At 46.9% G+C, this 17,947-nt stretch overlaps 6 protein-coding genes and 2 non-coding genes across 8 annotated transcripts; 3 read left to right on the top strand and 5 right to left on the bottom strand.

The window, feature by feature from the left end:
• The first annotated feature begins 3,264 nt into the window (after positions 1 to 3,264).
• Positions 3,265 to 3,368, top strand: BDW43DRAFT_t191. The gene has a single exon. It is a non-coding gene; the product is annotated as a tRNA-Met (tRNA).
• A 508-nt stretch (positions 3,369 to 3,876) lies between these two features.
• On the bottom strand, positions 3,877 to 3,980 carry BDW43DRAFT_t187. The gene has a single exon. It is a non-coding gene; the product is annotated as a tRNA-Met (tRNA).
• A 2,420-nt stretch (positions 3,981 to 6,400) lies between these two features.
• BDW43DRAFT_286356 (pentatricopeptide repeat protein) lies at positions 6,401 to 9,175 on the bottom strand. Its single transcript, XM_032043037.1, has one exon. It carries the CDS (start codon positions 9,145 to 9,147, stop codon positions 6,565 to 6,567), a length of 2,583 nt encoding a protein of 860 aa, XP_031897007.1. The 5' UTR covers positions 9,148 to 9,175; the 3' UTR covers positions 6,401 to 6,564.
• Positions 9,176 to 9,365: 190 nt separating this feature from the next.
• Positions 9,366 to 11,880, top strand: BDW43DRAFT_169518 (putative origin recognition complex subunit 3). Its single transcript, XM_032038715.1, has 8 exons — positions 9,366 to 9,438; positions 9,496 to 9,705; positions 9,768 to 9,841; positions 9,898 to 10,132; positions 10,186 to 10,325; positions 10,371 to 10,644; positions 10,695 to 10,816; positions 10,863 to 11,880. Exons 1-8 carry the CDS (start codon positions 9,385 to 9,387, stop codon positions 11,842 to 11,844), a joined length of 2,091 nt encoding a protein of 696 aa, XP_031897006.1. The 5' UTR covers positions 9,366 to 9,384; the 3' UTR covers positions 11,845 to 11,880.
• A 59-nt stretch (positions 11,881 to 11,939) lies between these two features.
• On the bottom strand, positions 11,940 to 13,653 carry BDW43DRAFT_169445 (uncharacterized protein). The gene is made up of 6 exons (XM_032038712.1): positions 13,303 to 13,653; positions 13,182 to 13,250; positions 13,009 to 13,128; positions 12,897 to 12,957; positions 12,705 to 12,841; positions 11,940 to 12,642 (listed from the first exon to the last, which is right to left on the bottom strand). The coding sequence occupies exons 2-6, from the start codon at positions 13,222 to 13,224 to the stop codon at positions 12,020 to 12,022; spliced, it is 984 nt and encodes a 327-aa protein (XP_031897005.1). The 5' UTR covers positions 13,225 to 13,250; positions 13,303 to 13,653; the 3' UTR covers positions 11,940 to 12,019.
• BDW43DRAFT_169463 (snoRNA-binding rRNA-processing protein NOP14) lies at positions 13,303 to 16,312 on the top strand. Its single transcript, XM_032038713.1, has 2 exons — positions 13,303 to 13,709; positions 13,769 to 16,312. Exons 1-2 carry the CDS (start codon positions 13,419 to 13,421, stop codon positions 16,217 to 16,219), a joined length of 2,742 nt encoding a protein of 913 aa, XP_031897004.1. The 5' UTR covers positions 13,303 to 13,418; the 3' UTR covers positions 16,220 to 16,312.
• A 217-nt stretch (positions 16,313 to 16,529) lies between these two features.
• On the bottom strand, positions 16,530 to 17,429 carry BDW43DRAFT_286350 (uncharacterized protein). The gene has a single exon (XM_032043036.1). It carries the CDS (start codon positions 17,248 to 17,250, stop codon positions 16,879 to 16,881), a length of 372 nt encoding a protein of 123 aa, XP_031897003.1. The 5' UTR covers positions 17,251 to 17,429; the 3' UTR covers positions 16,530 to 16,878.
• On the bottom strand, positions 17,305 to 17,777 carry BDW43DRAFT_314223 (Alpha/Beta hydrolase protein; the record flags this gene model as incomplete). The annotated part of the gene is made up of 2 exons (XM_032047758.1): positions 17,305 to 17,394; positions 17,448 to 17,777. The coding sequence occupies 2 exons, from the start codon at positions 17,775 to 17,777 to the stop codon at positions 17,305 to 17,307; spliced, it is 420 nt and encodes a 139-aa protein (XP_031897002.1).
• Between the last annotated feature and the right edge of the window lie 170 nt (positions 17,778 to 17,947).

Below are 17,947 nucleotides of genomic sequence, written 5' to 3'. Positions count from 1 at the left end.
CAATAACAACTTTCTGTGGTATGGCACTATCCCTAGATAAACCCGGAGTGTACGATAGCAAATTTAGCTATTGGACGAGAACACTTTATTCCTTGGACAGCACCTCTTTTTAGCTTCTAGAGTATTGTTCCGCATAATTCTGCTTAGAACAAGGGCGCATACCAGCCGAGTGACAGCGCCAAATAATAGTCCACAAGGAGAATCATTGGCCGAATTACTCTCATGGCTCGCTGATCATATAAGCGGCCCAAAGCAACGGTCCTTAAATCCGTTGTTCGTCTCCTGATTCATACCTACTTAGCGTTATTGTAACATCGAGCATAGCTCATATATAACTTAGCAATAGAAGAATGTGAATGTGAAAATATCCGAGACTAAAAGGTCCCTGCTTGAATAAAACAACGAATCACACAAGCAACGCACTCAATGCGCTAGAGACCGGCTTGTACGCAAAAGAAGCGCAATTGCCCAGTCGAACCCTATAAGCACGTCCCCACGAATATGCTTCTTCAAAATACTCAATCGCTTTTCCCAGAAGCAGGGGCGGGGATAGGAGCCACGGTATCCAGCGGGGATATCTCTAAGGCATGTCGGTGGATTGGGTCTGTTCATTAAGAGCTCCAGTCATGGTGCAGGGGCTTGTTCTACATTAGATGAAGGCGACAGTAACGAAGTTAGGGTTAACGCATAGTAGACGCCGACTGTGAAAGGGTGGTTTTCCCAGCCGCGCCAGGTGAACGTCTGATACAGATGAAAATAGTGCCCTGGCGAGGACCCCATTGAATCACCTACGTTGATGCCCAACTTGAACCATAGAACATGTAGCCCTTCTTCATAGTATTGCACTCAATGATTAGTTTCATGGATACCTTGAACAGGTCTCGTTTCTACTATAGGAGGTATCCAAAATAATATATGCATGCACAAATGCAAATATGGCTGTGAGCCGACTCTAGTGCCGGTGAAAAACATTAAAAGTGCTAAAGCTCTACCCAGTGGCCCAAATAAAAATTATTGTCCCGCTCAGCAAATAGCCACGCCCATGTAAACAGGCATGTCAGTAAACACAGTGGAGCGGGAGTTGGGAGTGCCATTATGCATACGCGACGTTTGGGATGAAAATTTCAAGGAACCCAACGTTGAGGATAATACATATTATCCAAATTCCTACCACGACTAGTGTCTCCGGGCGGTTCGGGATATTGCATCCTAAGAGTCAACGTTGATGATAGAACCCAAGAGTTGCAGGGACAGTCAAGTAGGCGTTCCAATAATAACCGACACCATCCCGTATCCCCTCTTTATGTATCGTGTGTTGTTTTCACTTGCGCTCAACATCTTGAGTATCACGTCCTCGACGGATATGCCACGAATAAGCCCTTATGCGACGCAGTATACTAATGAGCAAGACACTGCCCCAGTAACCCATTACACTCCAGCTCGAGCATGTTGATTCGGGAAAGCTTGACCTTTAGCTAGCTGTGATCCCCCGTAGCTAACTGTGTTAGTCAATACATGGTTCAGGTTATATGATATCTCACATAGCTGTGGAGGGAAACGAGGTAATACGAGTGTGACAGCAATATGTTAGATGTCAATAATCCTCCCTAGTTTTGACTAGGACCAATCTAGGGAAGTTCTGCCAAGTATGCACTAGTTATATTGCTTATTAACCCATCAAGGTTTAAGGAGCTTCGACACTCTACACAGTAATATTTCCACAGATTTACTCCAGCAGACAGCTCCTTGTCTGAAGAGTATAACTTTGCCGATGCATAGATTGGTGTCAATTGTACAGATGTGTCGCATGCAGTGTTTTGAGAGTAGGGTTCTGGTCATGTTAGGGATGGGAGTGATTCATAGATGGAGTAGAAACCGTATTGGTCCAGGCTGGAAGCTGAGAGACCTCCCCAAGTGTGGACAAGCCCCGCAAAGGCAAAATAGTATCAAGGCACCGATGAACATTATAATGACAGGCAAAACAGCCGCAATAGCCAGTACTTAATGAATGTCCCATATGGCATGTTTGTCGTTGTGGAATGGGACCGGACGGCTGGCGGCGCATCCCTGCTATCCGTTATAAATAGTAAACAGTAACCGTGATATTGCAGAGCAAGAGATTCACGGAGTTTAAGGCTCTGCGGAAAAAAATCTGCAGATCAGCGGGGGCGAAACGAAGAGAACAATTAGGTAGAGGCTAAAAAAGCCACGTGTTTTCGAGGCTTCCTTTAGCTTGTTTTATATGCCACACTCTGTGTTGTTCCTCCCATCGCTCCCTCCGCCCATTTTCGGGAATATGAGAAGCCCGATTAACACAAGATAGAGAAAACACATAACGCGTTGGGGGGGCAACGTCCCAACGGGAGTCGACCAGTGCTCTAGCTCTATATTTCAGTGTATGAGCGATGAATGAATGTGTAAGTGGACCTCAATATCTGCGCTGACCACCCTTCGTTGAAAGAACTTGGGTATGCTCATGGTCATCCTCCCACCCAGAGAAGCCAATTCAGAACAAACTCTCGCTGGTCACAAGCAGGTCACATGTTTCATCTTCAAGCTAAGTTCCGTATGCGCAGCAATCTGCATCAGAAGTATCAGCAATTCTGTAGCCAATCGCCTAGAACTAAGCGTATGTTCAGTTGATGAAGTGGGATATACTCAAGTACCGGAGGGATTTAACTACCGCGCCCTGGCCGCCCAACCCGCGCAAGAAAATAATCCACTTTCTATATTACAGTTTGAGTAGCACAGGCTAATATCTTAGATCTTGAAGATGAGCATATAATATGCCAGCGGTTACTCAGTGTTAACTTTATGCAATTGAGAAGTTTTCTCTTTCTACCTACTCCCCCGTCTTTTCTTTGCTTCATTTTCTTACCTTTCATATGTGATTGGATGGGTGTCAAGCCTCAAGCATCTCTACCGATCTGCCTATTATTGCAAGATGATTGACGCTTCTTGAGGCATGCCAGTCGATACAATCTGAGGAGCCATGCTTCATGAATCCTCCCGTTTCGAAGATATGTGTTATATCAGCTCACCCAACGTGTATGGGCATGAAATGAGACTAACAAAATCATGGGCGTCTTATTTCCACATCTACCCCTGCTAGATATGAGGTCTAATTTCGGGCTCTGTTTCTCAATGAAGTGTTGAAGAGCCCTGCGTTAAAATATATTGGAGTACAATAAGGGATCGAGAGTTTGGGTTTCGAAGATCAGCTGTGGAATATAGGTGACGAGTTTTGCGCTGCATTTCAACCGGGTCTCCATAGTCTAGTGGTTAGGACGGCGGTCTCATATTCTATGACGACCCCTATCTAAAGGGGTTGCAATCCGCAAGCACGAGTTCGATTCTCGTTGGAGGCATGATTTTTTTGCTCTTTCCAGTCCCTTCCTTCTCTCTCGCCTTAGCTATCTACCCTTTTTCCCACTCCTATTATATTGCCAAAAAAACCCTTGTCTGATGTCATTAGCTACGGCAGTCAGGTTCGTTGCCCATACTCTTCTGCGTCTACCACTCTTCTGCCTATCTAGCAGTATTTCCATATGTACATATGTGCCAGGACAGATGTGTTCAGAATGCGTAGTTGCTCAGCTGTTCTTCTATACAGTCTTAGATAGGTTTGTCATTTTTTGAGATATCTTTGTAGGGAATGGCCCTGTCGATCAGTCTTATCATATAATTTACAAATGTAGTAGAAACGAGTCAATGCTAGGAATTGCAGCCCGCTGGTACCACATTCATGATTTAGAAGGGAGTAATTTCCTTAGTTACCGATAGCCTGTATGTAGCAATTAATGTATCCAATCCAATGCTGTTCATTTCTGAAGCCGCAAGCGGGCAAGTCAAAAAGAAATCGTTTTTAAAAAGATATGCCTCCAACGAGAATCGAACTCGTGCTTGCGGATTGCAACCCCTTTAGATAGGGGTCGTCATAGAATATGAGACCGCCGTCCTAACCACTAGACTATGGAGACTTCACATGGTAGCCATCTTTTTTTTATGCTAAATGAGGATAAACTTAACAAAGCTTCAACAATGTAAGAGTGCGCTATTTTTCTCGACTAGGCTGCGTCTACTTCATTACAGTGAAACATATTTATGTACACTAAAGCTACTAAAAAAAAGCTGTGTGTGTTTATTTTATTATTTTGATACTTCGTGGATAGTATGTTGCAATGCTTTTTGAGATGCATCGGTGCTATATATATTTTACGGCGCAGTGGATGCGGTGGAATACTTCTAATGTCCACCACCAAATCTATACCGTCACCACCTACCGTATCCCGTTGAATATGCCCATGAAATTACCTGGTATCACAGGTACCTGACATATGCCTGGTGGATAGGCAGCCTGCATGATCGTGTGGATCGTTAAATACCATAGTAATATAGGTACATGTACAAGGCCTGATGATTCCCACCTAGATAAGCCTTCTTGACAGTTCGATACGATCATATACCTGTCGTTTTGACACTGTATCCTACGATATTTTACCAGATACTCCACATATCCCTCACTACACTGCCCGTCAATAGCATTATACACAAGGTATCGCACCAGAACAATCCGCCATGTAAACCCGTCGCTCCTAGAAGAGATACACCCAAAAACGAGATCAGCCCAACAGCGACGATAACTCACAGCGGAACTAAATACCTTAAAACTTGGCCACCCGTTGCCAGAGAACGATACGTAACATATATCCTATGCACCAGGGTGCTCATACCCAAACCTATCTTCGGATAAAGTCGAGTTTTGACAAGAACCGACAACAGATCGTACCCTCCAATTAGGTATAAATCACTACAGCCACTAAAATCGCAGTGCGGTTCCAATTAATCAATAACGACAGACAATGTCATAGCACGGGGACGGGCAATATTTCGCGGGGACTACAATTGCTGTGTCATTGAGGCAATGTTTCTATCAATACGGAGCATAACCCGCAAAACCTAATCGGTATATTAATAGTAGCGCCAAGGTCGAACGACTGCCGTATCTTTGGTTGCTCTGGACTCGGCCTTGATATATATGTTGTAATGTAGACCGTGCATCGACGATGGACCCACCAATGTTGGACTGTTGACGATTCTTGAATAGAAAGAAATAAATAAAGAGAGATTTTTGCAGGATACACTAGTTTTTGATTGGGCATGTAGCCAGCTATCTTGGCCGTTCCTAGACACAAAGATTGTTCAGACTGTGCCTAGTTCGCGTGTCTACGGTGAATAGTCTGTAGGACAAAGCGCGGCAAAATATATAAGGTAGGAGAGAAGATGACTCGGAATACTTCTTCATGGAGAAATCACCCCTGAGCTACTATCTCTTCAGAAGTCCCATCACGGTACTACCATTTAAGCTTCGTTTAATCTGCTCTTTATTAACGAAATCAGACCCCCTCCGGATTCGATAATCAAACATCATATCCACAACGGAAAAGCCAACAACAACCCGGACACAGACGCCGACATCTTCAAGAATGTCAGAAGAACCTATACATCCGTAGAAGAAATGCACGGCCACGGACTGGAATCGAAGGACTGGTGCTCATATTACATCCGTGATCAACTAAACTAGCTACTCGAGCCCTCTAAACCTGCTGCGCACCAAACATCATCCAAAAATACAACCAGCACCAATATTGGTGTGAAGTCCCGGAGAGCTACTTTCCTCCTACACCCTATCTCAATGCTCCTAATATGACAATTAAACGCTAGGTCGGCGGCAATTTGCCCCAGTGTATGGAAAGTACTCATCCGAGTCATTACGTTGGCTCGGGCTCCTGTAGTCTTGCACGGTAGAGGTGCAGCAATGAAGCCACTGCCTTCGGGGTCGCATCGGTACCGTTGTATCTTGTGCTTCTGGGTGGCTTGTGGTTTTGCAGGTTCCTGTTGCGGTAGATGATATGTAAGATTGGTCTATAGATCTGGCCATTGTGGGTGGTGTTTATCCCTCGGGAACATATAGTTTTCGGGAATCTATATTGTCCTATGGGGGATTGATTATATCTATGCTGTATTTCCTTACTGGCGGTTGATCCTTAGTTTATGCTATGTAATAGTCTGCTCATGTAGACAACTAATTGTACGAATATGCTATGGTTTCTTGGCGAGCTGAATGAATGTGACGAATTTCCATGAAGCAGATCAAGTCTACGGAGACTAATGAATACGCCTATGATCCCCACCTCCATAGATAGGCCCTTCTTGATAGTTCTATAAGATCATCAAGCTGATCATTTTCTGATCGTTTTGCGATCGTATTAAGTTGATATCTTACCAGATCTTCTACAGAAACGAAAGGTACATTTGGACAAGTAACTTGGAGGAATATTATATCATTAGCTATTGGATTTAGTGATATGAGACTATCCTAGCGTTTCAGGTAGCTCGAGAGAGGAACATATCTATTATAGTACATATGAGCCATGGTTATATACATAGCACCACCTAAACGCCGACCCGAATGCTGCGTGACACTGTTATACTCCCAATACAATGCCGCTAAACAATGTGGGATGCTTTTCCTAATTACCAAAAGACATTGCTGGTGTAGAACTATAGTGAAAGGTCGGAATCATCTAACGAAGACCCAAGATCGACCCCTAATACGCTCATCTCTTCTGCAACGGACGCAATCTGATCTTCCACTTTGGTCGACCCAGTGGCAGCCCGCCCCATTATGATACGTAAAAGGTCAGCCATTATATCAAGCTGATACTGCTCTCGCTCCTCTGGCTCGAGAGTCTCGAGAGTGAGCCCTCGCGCTTGGAGAGCGGAGACTTTGCGCTCACTTAGAATATCTACCAGCCTGTTGACATGGGCGATGTTATCCTTGCTCTTAGGGGTGGTTGAAAGGCGACGGAGACGACGTTTGGGTGTGTCTGGCGGGACGCCGGCCATTCGTGCAACTTGTAGGACTATGAGACGAGCGGTGACGTCGTCTGGAGAGAACCCGAATGTTGATCTTAGCGAGTAGAGCGCAATAAGGGTGCCAGGAAGATCTTTAGAGAGACAGAAGCAGCGGATTATTTGATCATAGAGTTCTTTGGAGAACTCTTCCTGCGCGGCGGTTCGGCGGCGGGCAGGAAGGCGAAAATACCATTGCATCATTTCCGCATAAAGGCCGCGAGCAGACGGAAAGTCTGCAACGAACGCTGTGCGACCGCGGTCATACTGAAGTTTACCGCAGTCCCATAGACAAGCAAAGGTCTCCAAATCTGGTTGGATCGATGCAGACATTGTTTGGAATTTGTTCCACAGGGATTTTATATCCTGTTTTCGGAGCTCGGCGTATAGGAGGTGGTTCATGAAATAGGAATTTGGCTTGATGTGGGCATCTCCGAGGCATTTGACTAGATACTTGATCATGCCTTCATCGCTTCTTCGGGTATAATGAAGGAGTAGAATAGAAAAGGTTTCGATGTTTGCCGGGGGAATCTCTCTTTGCATCCACTTTGGTATGCGAGGGTTACCTGTGTCTAGACTGACAGTCAATCTAGGAGTGTTTCCTGTCGAATCGGTCCGCGCCCAAGTATTGTCGATTCGTTGCTGAACCATAGACCACCCTAGTCGCTCGCCTTTCTCTCGCGCATCGGGATCGCCATCACGGAGCCAAGCAGCAATTATCCCGTTGAGGTGTTTTGAGTCCGGCTTAACACCCCGCTCGTACATCAACTCAATCACTAATGCAGCGGAATCAACTTCACCCATTCCAATGAGCTTCTTCATCCAGCTGGCGTAAAAGAATCGATTCTGGAACTTCCTAGGTAAAACCGTCAAGGTTGAAAGCGATACTTTGTTCACATCTCGCTCCGAAATACTCGACGCTTGGAGATTACCAACCAGGCCGACAGCTGCTTTATAGAGAGAGGTCGAATCGTGGGCTGGGTCTTGCCCTGTCACCATCATATCTTTGAACACTGCAATAGCGAGATTCGGCCTCCCGGCCTTTAGCAAACCGATACTGACATTATCGTAATCCTCCATGGTCAGAGTATTTCCTAGGAAAGTTTTGAGTTGTAAATATAAGGCCCACGCTTTGACCTCTGCCTCTTTGTCAGGCTGCCGCCCCCAGGCAGTGATGATCGGGAGGAGGATGCGAGGTTCGCGTGACTTGTCATTTGCCAGAAATGCGAGAGCAATGTCTTGGGCCCGTTGAGGATCACCTTCAGCAGCAAAGAGCCGTACGCCCAATTTCCAATATGCTTCGAGATCCTTCTTGTGTTGCGAGAGGCCCGTCTGATGAGCTTCCCACTGGTCTAACGCTTCCTTCGTTTTACCAGACTTTCGGAGAGACTCAATGTAAGTGAGGAGGTGTGGTGTCGAGAGCGATTTACCGACTGACATCGCATCTTCAGCGAGTATCTGTATATGAGTTGCTCGAGAAGATCTTCCACAGGTGCCTGTCTGAGAATACCATAACAGCGCCATGGCTTCTTCGGGTATTGACTCCAGAAACTCCGGAACAACCTGTTTGCAACGACGGTACCACTTCCAAAGCTCAGGACCTAGTCGCTCATTTGCTTTATCGTTCGTAATCCGTTTCAGACATTCGTTAAATTTTCCAACATAAGAGTGGTATTCTGGATCCACGACCTCAACTTCGTAGGAACGCCGTGCAGCTTTTTTCATTGAAGCATCATCTTCCCCTGTTGAATTCCAGTTCTCCTCTTCCATTGCCAAACTCTGAAATTCCTCCTTTAACATCTCCTCCAGCTCATCGTCAAAAACCTGTTCAAGGCCAATTTCGGGCTCTTGCTTGCCGTGCTCCGCATCATAATTTCGCAAGGCCTCTAGTGCAATAGCTCTCTCCTTCTCGGGTAGCTCCCTTATGAACTGGCTGTTAGGACCGTAAGGACCTTCTTTCAGATCCTCCAGTTCACTATCAAGCCTGGCCAGTTCCCCCTCCATATCTTTCCGATCGGCGGTGTCTTCGGCTTCCGGATCGACCCGCCTTCTATTTTTGCTCCCGCGAGTATCCTGCTCGTAAAAGCGAACTTTGTCATTGGGGCCGCCATAATGGAGGGAGCGTGTCGCTACGACGGAGAATGTACGGCGCAAAGGAAGTGACGGAGCCGACGGTGTTCTGGGCGCCACATGCTGATACCACCGAGCTCCTCGAACGGCTTGGCGGAGCATGAAGTATAAGCGGTTAGAGCATCTGATAGAAAGAAAGTATTGAATAGAAGTTGCAGGTATAAAAGCAAAGTAGAAGTTTGCGCAGAGTTATCGCAGAGATGCTCCGCGGCGGAAAACCAATACCACCCGATCTGGTCTAGCGTCAACGCGAGCTCCGCCCTGGGTTCAATAAATCATTGAGACAGACTCGATCTTCCCCCCAGATGACAAAGGATAGGGTCGCCTCGAAGTTTACTTATGGATCTGGAGACAGAGGCGCATGGTGTAGCCAAGGATGGCTCAAACACCCAGGTATATTGCCTGCACTAATGGCTCAATTCCATCTAGAAACCGCTAATGTTACCTAAGGGTGTGTACATCTACCGACCTGCAACTTCCGCAAAAGCTCCCGGAGAGCGACCTTCGAAGCGACGAAAGGTGCAACCCCAGACTAAGGAGCAGAAGAGCGAGTCGCACCCTTTTGTCCCCCTTCTAAACGGCGAAGAAGATGAGAAATCAGTCGAATTGAGGTACAATGCCTACCGACGATTATGGTCAGATCAGGAAACCAAGATTCAGGTTCGCGAAGGCTAGCAGTCTGCAGGTTTCTCGGTATATGACGCATCTCTAATGGCAAGCAGGAGATTCTAAGTGATGTTGATTCCGAAGTCCTCGAGAATGTTTCGTCCTTCGTCAGGTCGACTTCGCCTCAGACGTAAGTAGTTCGCTATTTGGTTAACAAGGTGCCTCGAAATCCCTAACTGACGATAGATACGATGGCTGCATCCCCACGGCATTAATCACGGTTGGATCCAATGTTTCATCTCTTGGAAGACTGCTATCCAAGCTTAATGACCAGTTGACCATAGCAGAAGAAGGCGGAGTGGTCACACTAGAATCTGGCGATGCTCCCAATCTCAAGACAACGCTGAAGAATATTATCCGAGCTGCTGTCGCAAACACGGAAGGAAATGATGGGTATCAAAACTTCTTGACAGACCGAGAGGTGGGATTTCCCAAATTTATATCTATAATGGCAAGGTGCTAAGAAGGGCGCAGGGGCCCAGACTTCTTGGGTACGATCTCGACTTGCTTGGTGACTATGTGAAAAGGAAAGGAATCAAAAGGCTAGTTCTGGCTTTCCGTGACAGCGAGGCTTTTGATCCAAACATTTTAACAGATCTTTTGTCTCTCTTAAGGTAAGATTCAAGGCTCTTAGCAGATCTTAAGCTAATTTTTCTTAGCTCCTGGCTTGACCGGATTCCCTTTACCCTATTGTTTGGAATCTCAACATCCGTTGAACTCTTTGAAGGAAGGCTTCCTCGGTCAAGTGTTGCCCTTCTCAGAGGAAGATACTTTGAGATTCATGGAGCAAGTAACTGTGTGGATCGTATATATGAGCGGTTACAAGGAGACCGAAACGGACGATTTTGGCTGGGGCGCAATATTACAGGAGTTTTATTTGAAAAGTCGAACGACTACTTTCAAACACCAGAGGCCTTCAGCCGAACAGTCAAGGTAGTTGCCGTACTCCGTTTTCCCTGTTCGCTCAATTCTAATGGTGATAGTATGCGTACATGACACACTTCTTTGCAAATCCTCTAGCAATGCTCCTCTCTGACGATGTTTCTGTCAATATGCAAAATGGAAAACTTTGCGAAGCAATCAGAAACCTCCCGTCTTTTCGAAGGTGAGATACTCCCCCTACTTGGTTTTCTCTTGGCTAACTCCACTAGATTTTGCGAACATTTGCTTGATGACGAGTCTTCTGAAAAAGTGCGCAAACTTCTGGAAAGTGACGACTTTCTGTTCCAGCAAAGCTTGGAGTACTTGAAAACTGGACAGCAACGGATGAGAGATATCTTCGAAGCTGTCAAGGCAATCCACCTAGGTCTAAATAACTTGAAAATCAGTAGGAAATCAACAATGCTGGATCTGTCAATTCGTGCACTATCGGGAGATTTGCAAGATTCAACTTACATGGATGACCTTCTCAGGGGCCTGAAATCGCTAGATTCTTATAACCTGAAGGATTTTCTTGCGGTTATGCCACAGGCTTTGACTGACCGTCTGGAAGATCAAGAAATCCAGAAAGATTTTGAGACTCTTGTGCAGACATACCATGGCACGGTGCCGCTCCGGAGTGAGTATGACAGCCATAATTCCATATTGGCCACTGCAACCGTTGTCCAACAGCGAGTGAAACTCAGTAAGAGCAGAGCCAAATTGTCCCAGCATAATATTGAGTATACCAAAATTATCGATCGCATCCATGCTCTGTCAGAACGGTTCTTCACGGAAACATTGGTGAAACCGCAAGACCTGTTCTTACACGAAGCTTTTCTTCTTGACATGAAAAACCCTTTGAAGGAGATATTCTCGCCGCGGCCACGTTTCGCAATTGAACGTGCCTTGGCCAATCCTTTTGATTACCTGATATCAACGTCCGAGAATTCTGAGGCTAAGATTTCCGCACAGCAGCCAGCCACGGCTATTTTGTATCAGCTGTATCTCGAGTCTGGGGCACTGGTGAATGTTCATGACCTTTGGCAGGCTTTCTATGCGGTGTTTGAGAGTGAACAAGGTGACGCTTGCGATGAACGTATGGCGATGACACTCTTCTACAGAGCGGTGTCGGAACTCAAGGCACTGGGTATGTTTAAAAGCAGCCGGAAGAAGGTGGACCACGCTGCCAAAACAGCATGGATTGGACTATAAATATCATCAATTATACATTAAGAAGCGTTAACGAAACATGCTATTTTGTTTCCGATAGAGGGTATCATAATATACAAATAATAAATCGCTGTTATAAACACGCGATGCGACCACCGAGTCGGCGAGGCTCTGTCCTCCCAAAACGCAGATAACATTATAGAAAGTCCATCATCAATCATTCGGAGACAGGTAGTTGAATAATATCGTCATGACCGAGGGGCCGTGCTCCATCACTCAACACCATCGCTTCTCTCCTGCGTCTTCTCACAGCCTGTTCCTCAGCGCTCCGTTCTCGGAGACGCCTCCCTGGCATTCGACTCGAGCCGGCTGTATCATCCCCATCTACCATCCATATGTCACTGTCATCGTCATCTTGGTCGTTTTCCTCAATCATGCTTCCCATCAAGCCATACTTTCGTAATTGCTTCGTGCCCTCCGGATGGGAAGAGAGAGTGCTGAATATTGAACTCATAAGAGTATCATCGGACCACCAGGTCTTCATAAGTATCACCACATCTTGCCGCCGCGATGGCTCTGAAAGTGCGCAGGGAAACGGATATTTTGAGAGCCAACGACTAACGATGCCAGCTTCAAGCGCCGCAGGTACATTTTCTGGAAGGACTATATTTAGTGTACCAAGTGCCTTCTTCTCCCCTAGAGGCCTTGTTTTGGGCAAGATAGGCGATACGGTGGTGGAGGTTTCTTCAGAATGTTCGTCGAGGAAGTTACAGAGACAGTCGACAAGAGCGTTGTAGGTGGGAAGGTCTTTGAGTCGTGTACACACGGAGGTTCGGGAAACTAGATTATAATGATCAGCATCATTCACATGTGCCATTAACTCGAATATGAAATATCCGTACGTGAGCGATTCGAGACTAAAAAATACATTGCACCAAGAGCCTTGCTTCGTCTTTCTCTGTTCTTGCTCGCAAGGTCTCTCAAAAGCAAGTCCCGAGTCTCTCCCTTTGTAGATCTTTCCGCAATAATACGTAGAGCACTGTGTCGTACGTTAGCATCTTTCAAGTGGAATGTGTACATCGAAGTTGCCATACGCTGCACGGAGATCATAACTCGTGCTTTCAGAGAGCTTAAGTAATGTATCTAGCTTGAGGGCTGCCAATCAATCAGCCGCTGAACGGATGGTTTCATGAAGATATAACTAGCCTTCCTCTGTGCCCTCGCTGATCATCTTGTCTTCCTTCTCGACATTCTTAATCTCCGTCAAGTCGTGCACCTGGCGAAGGTCCGTGACTATCCCGCGAACGGCGAAGAACAGAGAAATACCTGTCCAGTTAGCGTTTCGCCCAGTTTATATACTTCTGTTACAAAGAGCATACCTAGACATAGCCACAGTAACCTATCGTTCAATTGAGAGGGCATGGCTCAGTTTGAAGACCAGAAAAGATCTATATTCATGTTATCATAGAAAGCGGAGAGTCGTGGATCTAAAAGACGAACCGGCAGAATGCTCCACCTTAAGGCGGTGAATATAACTTTTTTCGGACATATTGCCGCCGCTCCAAAAATTTCGGTGGAGGAAGAGAACGCTTTTGCGTCAATTTCAGCACGCAAATATGCCGCCGTCGCAGTTGAAGCAGCTCAAGGCCTCTCTCCGTGAGAGCGGGGTGCTGAGGCCGCAGCAGTCTAAAAAGCAAAAGCAACAGGATGCGAAGAGTGGCGCTGCCGCGCACAATCGAAATCAGCGCAACGCCGCTTTGCAGTCCATTCGAGACCGTTTCAATCCGTTCGAAATCAAAGCGGGAGGCACGCGCACAAAATTTGATGTGACCACTCGAGAAGGAAATTCAGGCACAGCTGCTTCGCGTGCGCGACCCGGTGTCACCAAGTCACTGGGAGAAGAAAAAGTAAGTCTCGCCGCAGCTTGATGTTCCCGTATATTAACTTACGGTCTTACTTTGGACAGAGACGTCAAACGCTGTTAAAGGAAATGGAGAAGAGGAACAAAGTCGGTGGTATTGTAGATCGTCGTTTTGGTGAAGATGATCCGACTATGACGCCCGAGGAGAGAGCCGCCGAACGTTACGCTAGAGCTAGTCAGCGCAAGATGCGCAAGGATTCGATGTTCAATTTGGAGGGAGATGATGATGATGAAGAATTCACGCTCACACACAAAGGCCAATCTCTGAATGATGTAGAGCAAGACGATTTTCAAGAAGGCGACTTGGGCGAGTTAGATGACGGTGCGTCGGATTCCGAGGCAGCCCGGAAAAGAAAACGCGTTTTCACCGATGATGGCAACTTTGATGGCATGGAGGATCTAGAAGATGGGGAGGAGGAGCCTGAACGAAAGAAATCGAAGCAAGAGGTTATGAAGGAAGTTATTGCTAAGTCAAAATTCCACAAATATGAGCGGCAAAAAGCTAAGGAGGACGATGACGATCTCCGTGAAGAGCTCGACAAAGGGCTCCCCGATCTCTTCGAAATGTTGAGAGGAGTGAAACCGCCACCAAAGCCAGAACCTCCGAAGAGTGATCTGGCATCTATGAACCCGGATCGTGCTGCACTCCTGGAGGGTACGGCCAAGGGAGATACCGAGAAGGAGTACGACCAGCGCCTGAAGCAATTGACGTTCGATAAAAGATCCAGACCAACAGACCGCACAAAGACAGAAGAAGAGAAGGCTGAGGAAGAAGCAGAACGGCTGAAGATCCTCGAAGAGGAGCGTGTCAGAAGAATGCGCGGCGAGGAATTAAGTGAGTCTGAAGACGAAGAGGCGGGGGCAGATGAAGACGAAGACAAAGGAAGTGAGATGTCTGAAGACGAATCTATTCCAGATGATGCGAAGGCTTTTGGATTGCATCATCTTTCGGATCAGACAAGTGCTCGTCCCGAGCTCGGCGTCGAAGATGAGGATGACTTTATAATCGATGATGACCTTGTTGAGATGAGATCCGATGTTAGCTTATCTATTGGTGACAGTGATGAGGAAGTATCATCTGCGGATGAGTCAGGAGAGGAGGACGAAGATGAGGATGAACTTATCAACGGCTTTACCCTTCCCGGTGGCAAATCTGGAGAAACTCCCCCTGGAGCTGATGCACAAGAAGCCAATGAAGGATTGGCATACACATATCCCTGCCCGAAGGATCATGAAGAGTTCCTCCAGATCATCAAAGATGTGCCCATGCAGGACCTTCCGGTGGTTGTTCAGAGAATTCGAGCTTTGTACCATCATCGTCTGCATCCGGACAACAAGATGAAGCTTGGCCGATTTTCCCGTATCCTCATTCAACATGTCGCTTATATGGCCGCACAGCCCGAACATCCCCCCTTTGCTATCTTAGAAAACATCTTCCGTCACGTCCACTCCCTGGCAAAGAGCCACCCCGAGAGCGTCTCCCAAGAGTTCAGGGCTCGTCTACGTGAAATCGCAACAGATCGGCCCCTTAACCTTCGGCCAAGTGATCTGGTCATTCTAACTGGTATTGCCACAACCTTCCCAACGTCTGATCACTTCCATGCCGTTGCAACGCCGGCACACCTGTGCATTTCTCGGTACCTGGGACAAGGTTCTGTAGACACTCTCGCTGATATCGCAACGGGCGCTTACGCCGCAAGCCTGGTTCTTCAATACCAAGCAGCTTCCAAACGCTACATGCCCGAATTTATTAATTACATCTTGAACGCACTGTGCAACCTTGCCCCGGAGGAACCCAAGAGCAGTCTAGGACTCTTCCCATCGCGGAGTCCCGAGGAATCTCTACGATTGAAGACCTCAAAATCGGTGAAGTCAAGGAAACTCCAGTTCTGGGACGTTACCTGTCCGGAATCAAGCCCAAAGGCCCAAGAAGAACTCAAGCTCTCTCTCATAAACACCTTTGCCTCTCTTCTCAACACCGTCTCCGATATGTGGTCAGACAAACCCGCCTTCCGCGAGATCTTCGAGCAAGCCCGGAGCGTTCTCCGCTTCGTGAGCCGATCGTGCAAGGACAAGATTCCCTCCTCCGTCCAAGATACCCTGCAATCGACCCTCGATAAAATCGACGACCACATCTCCAAATCCCGTCTCACTCGTCGCCCGCTTTTACTCCACGACCACCGCCCACTGGCTATCAAAGCCGCCATTCCCAAGTTCGAAGAAACCTTCAACCCGGACAAGCACTACGATCCCAATCGCGAGCGTGCGGAAGCCAACCGGCTCAAGGCCGAGTACAAGCGCGAGCGCAAGGGAGCTATGCGGGAACTGCGGAAGGATGCCAATTTCGTTGCGCGTGAGAAGCTGCGCGAGAAGAAGGAGCGCGATGCTGAGTACGAGAGGAAGTACAGACGGCTTGTGGCCGAGGTGCAGAACGAGGAAGGCAGAGAGGCCAATGCTTACGAAAAGGAGAGGAGACTCCGCCAGGGGAAGCGGTAATCGTGTCGTTACTGATGTCTTTCTTACTGGTTCTGGTTGGGTTCCTGGTATTATCCTTATCATGTTGCTGCTTAGACTTTGCATGCCAAACATGTGTATATACTCTTTATCATCATTCCTATCTGCCGAGGTTACTAGACAAAAGAAAATTCTTCCTTTATGTTGAATAACTCTCCGAGTTGCGTATGTACATCTTGAGAATTATATATAGGCGTCCTAAATCAGCTTTCCAGGCGAACAATTGTGAAAAAATTTTTGACATACTAGAACGATTGAATTCAACTAAACAAGTGATCAACCAGAACTATCTGTGGGGTTACCCAGGTGGGGCCCATACAAAGGTCCTCAAGGTTCTACCAACTCCCCTTTCACTGAGCAACATGGTAAAACGCTGAAAAGGCCTGAATATCACGAACATATTCAACAACAATGACTGTTGTCACTGTTGAATCTCTACTCCAATGCTTGCCAAGTATTCACAAAGTTCTCTATAGTGGTAGTTCCAACCGTTAATACCGGCCACGGCGTAGGTAGATGATAGGTCTACCCAGGGGCAAATATAGCGGATCTCACCGCGTGCATTGCTCGCAGGTCTCCAATAGGGGTTAGAGTCCGGAAATTGGTGTGTCTGGTTCTCTTGAAGATACCAAGCATTAATTCTAGCAAGCTGTTCTAACTTGAAACCTGGGAATTGGTTCTGGACGAACGTATCCGTTTCCCAACACTGGAAACTTTGGGATAAAATGTAGTGCCTTCGTTCGTGTCGTCGCCAAAAATAACAGGGGCCTTGATAAACCGGCCCTAGCAGAACAGACGGTACGTATAATCAGGAACGAGATCATCATCAATGACTGGTCCGTATAAGTAAAGCGGTGCCTCTTGCGCGTCAGGGAAGGGGTGCTAATATTTTCACGCAGAAGGGACTCCGTGTCCAGACCGCGCAAACATGCAAATGTATTGGCATCCCCTGCACAGCCACTGCAGATAACTAGATTGCTGTAGGTAAACTGGCTCTGGTTCAGAGTGAGCATGGTAGCAAAACTCTGCGATTCCGCAGCAGTGGTGTGGAAGAGGCCATCATCCCTTCAGCCATATGCTGAGAGAAGAAGGGTAATGGAAGCGGCTCCTGCGCTGGCACCACCACCTACGACCACAAGTTTAGGGTTACCACTAAACTTAGAAAATAGTTAGCATTATCAAGCGGTTGTCGTTGTCTCGGCTCTCTTACCTTGTTGATGTGTTTCTGAACCCACCTCAACACTTTAATCTGATCCTTTAGGCCATTGTTCACACTTCCATCTTGTAGGCTCTCTCCCCCAGATAGGAATCTGTACGGAACAACACGATAATTGAAGGTGACCACGACGATTCCCATTTCGGACGCTTGAATCAAGCCAGTGCCGTTATAATTGGAGTTAGAATTCTCATTGAAGCCCCCACCCTGGATCCAGATAAACACCGGTAGTAATCTCGAAGAGTTACTTGCCTGGGGAGGAGTATACACATCTAAGAAGAGGCAATCTTCAGACGTGTCATTAGGAATCGGATACTTGCTCATGGGGATACACTTAGAGCCATGCTTATAATTAAGCATCATCGTTAGTGTAGTCTGCAAAGTCGGACGAGTAACTATACCTCATATGCATTCCGCATCCCAGATATTACGCTTGAACCCTGTACGGTTGATAAACGCAGTGACCCTGTAGGTGGGGCAGCATAACGTATCCC

The sequence above is a fragment of the Aspergillus alliaceus genome, assembly GCF_009176365.1.
Source record: "Aspergillus alliaceus strain CBS 536.65 unplaced genomic scaffold BDW43scaffold_45, whole genome shotgun sequence".
NCBI lineage: Eukaryota > Fungi > Ascomycota > Eurotiomycetes > Eurotiales > Aspergillaceae > Aspergillus > Aspergillus alliaceus.
This window is presented reverse-complemented; position numbering and strand designations above follow the sequence as displayed.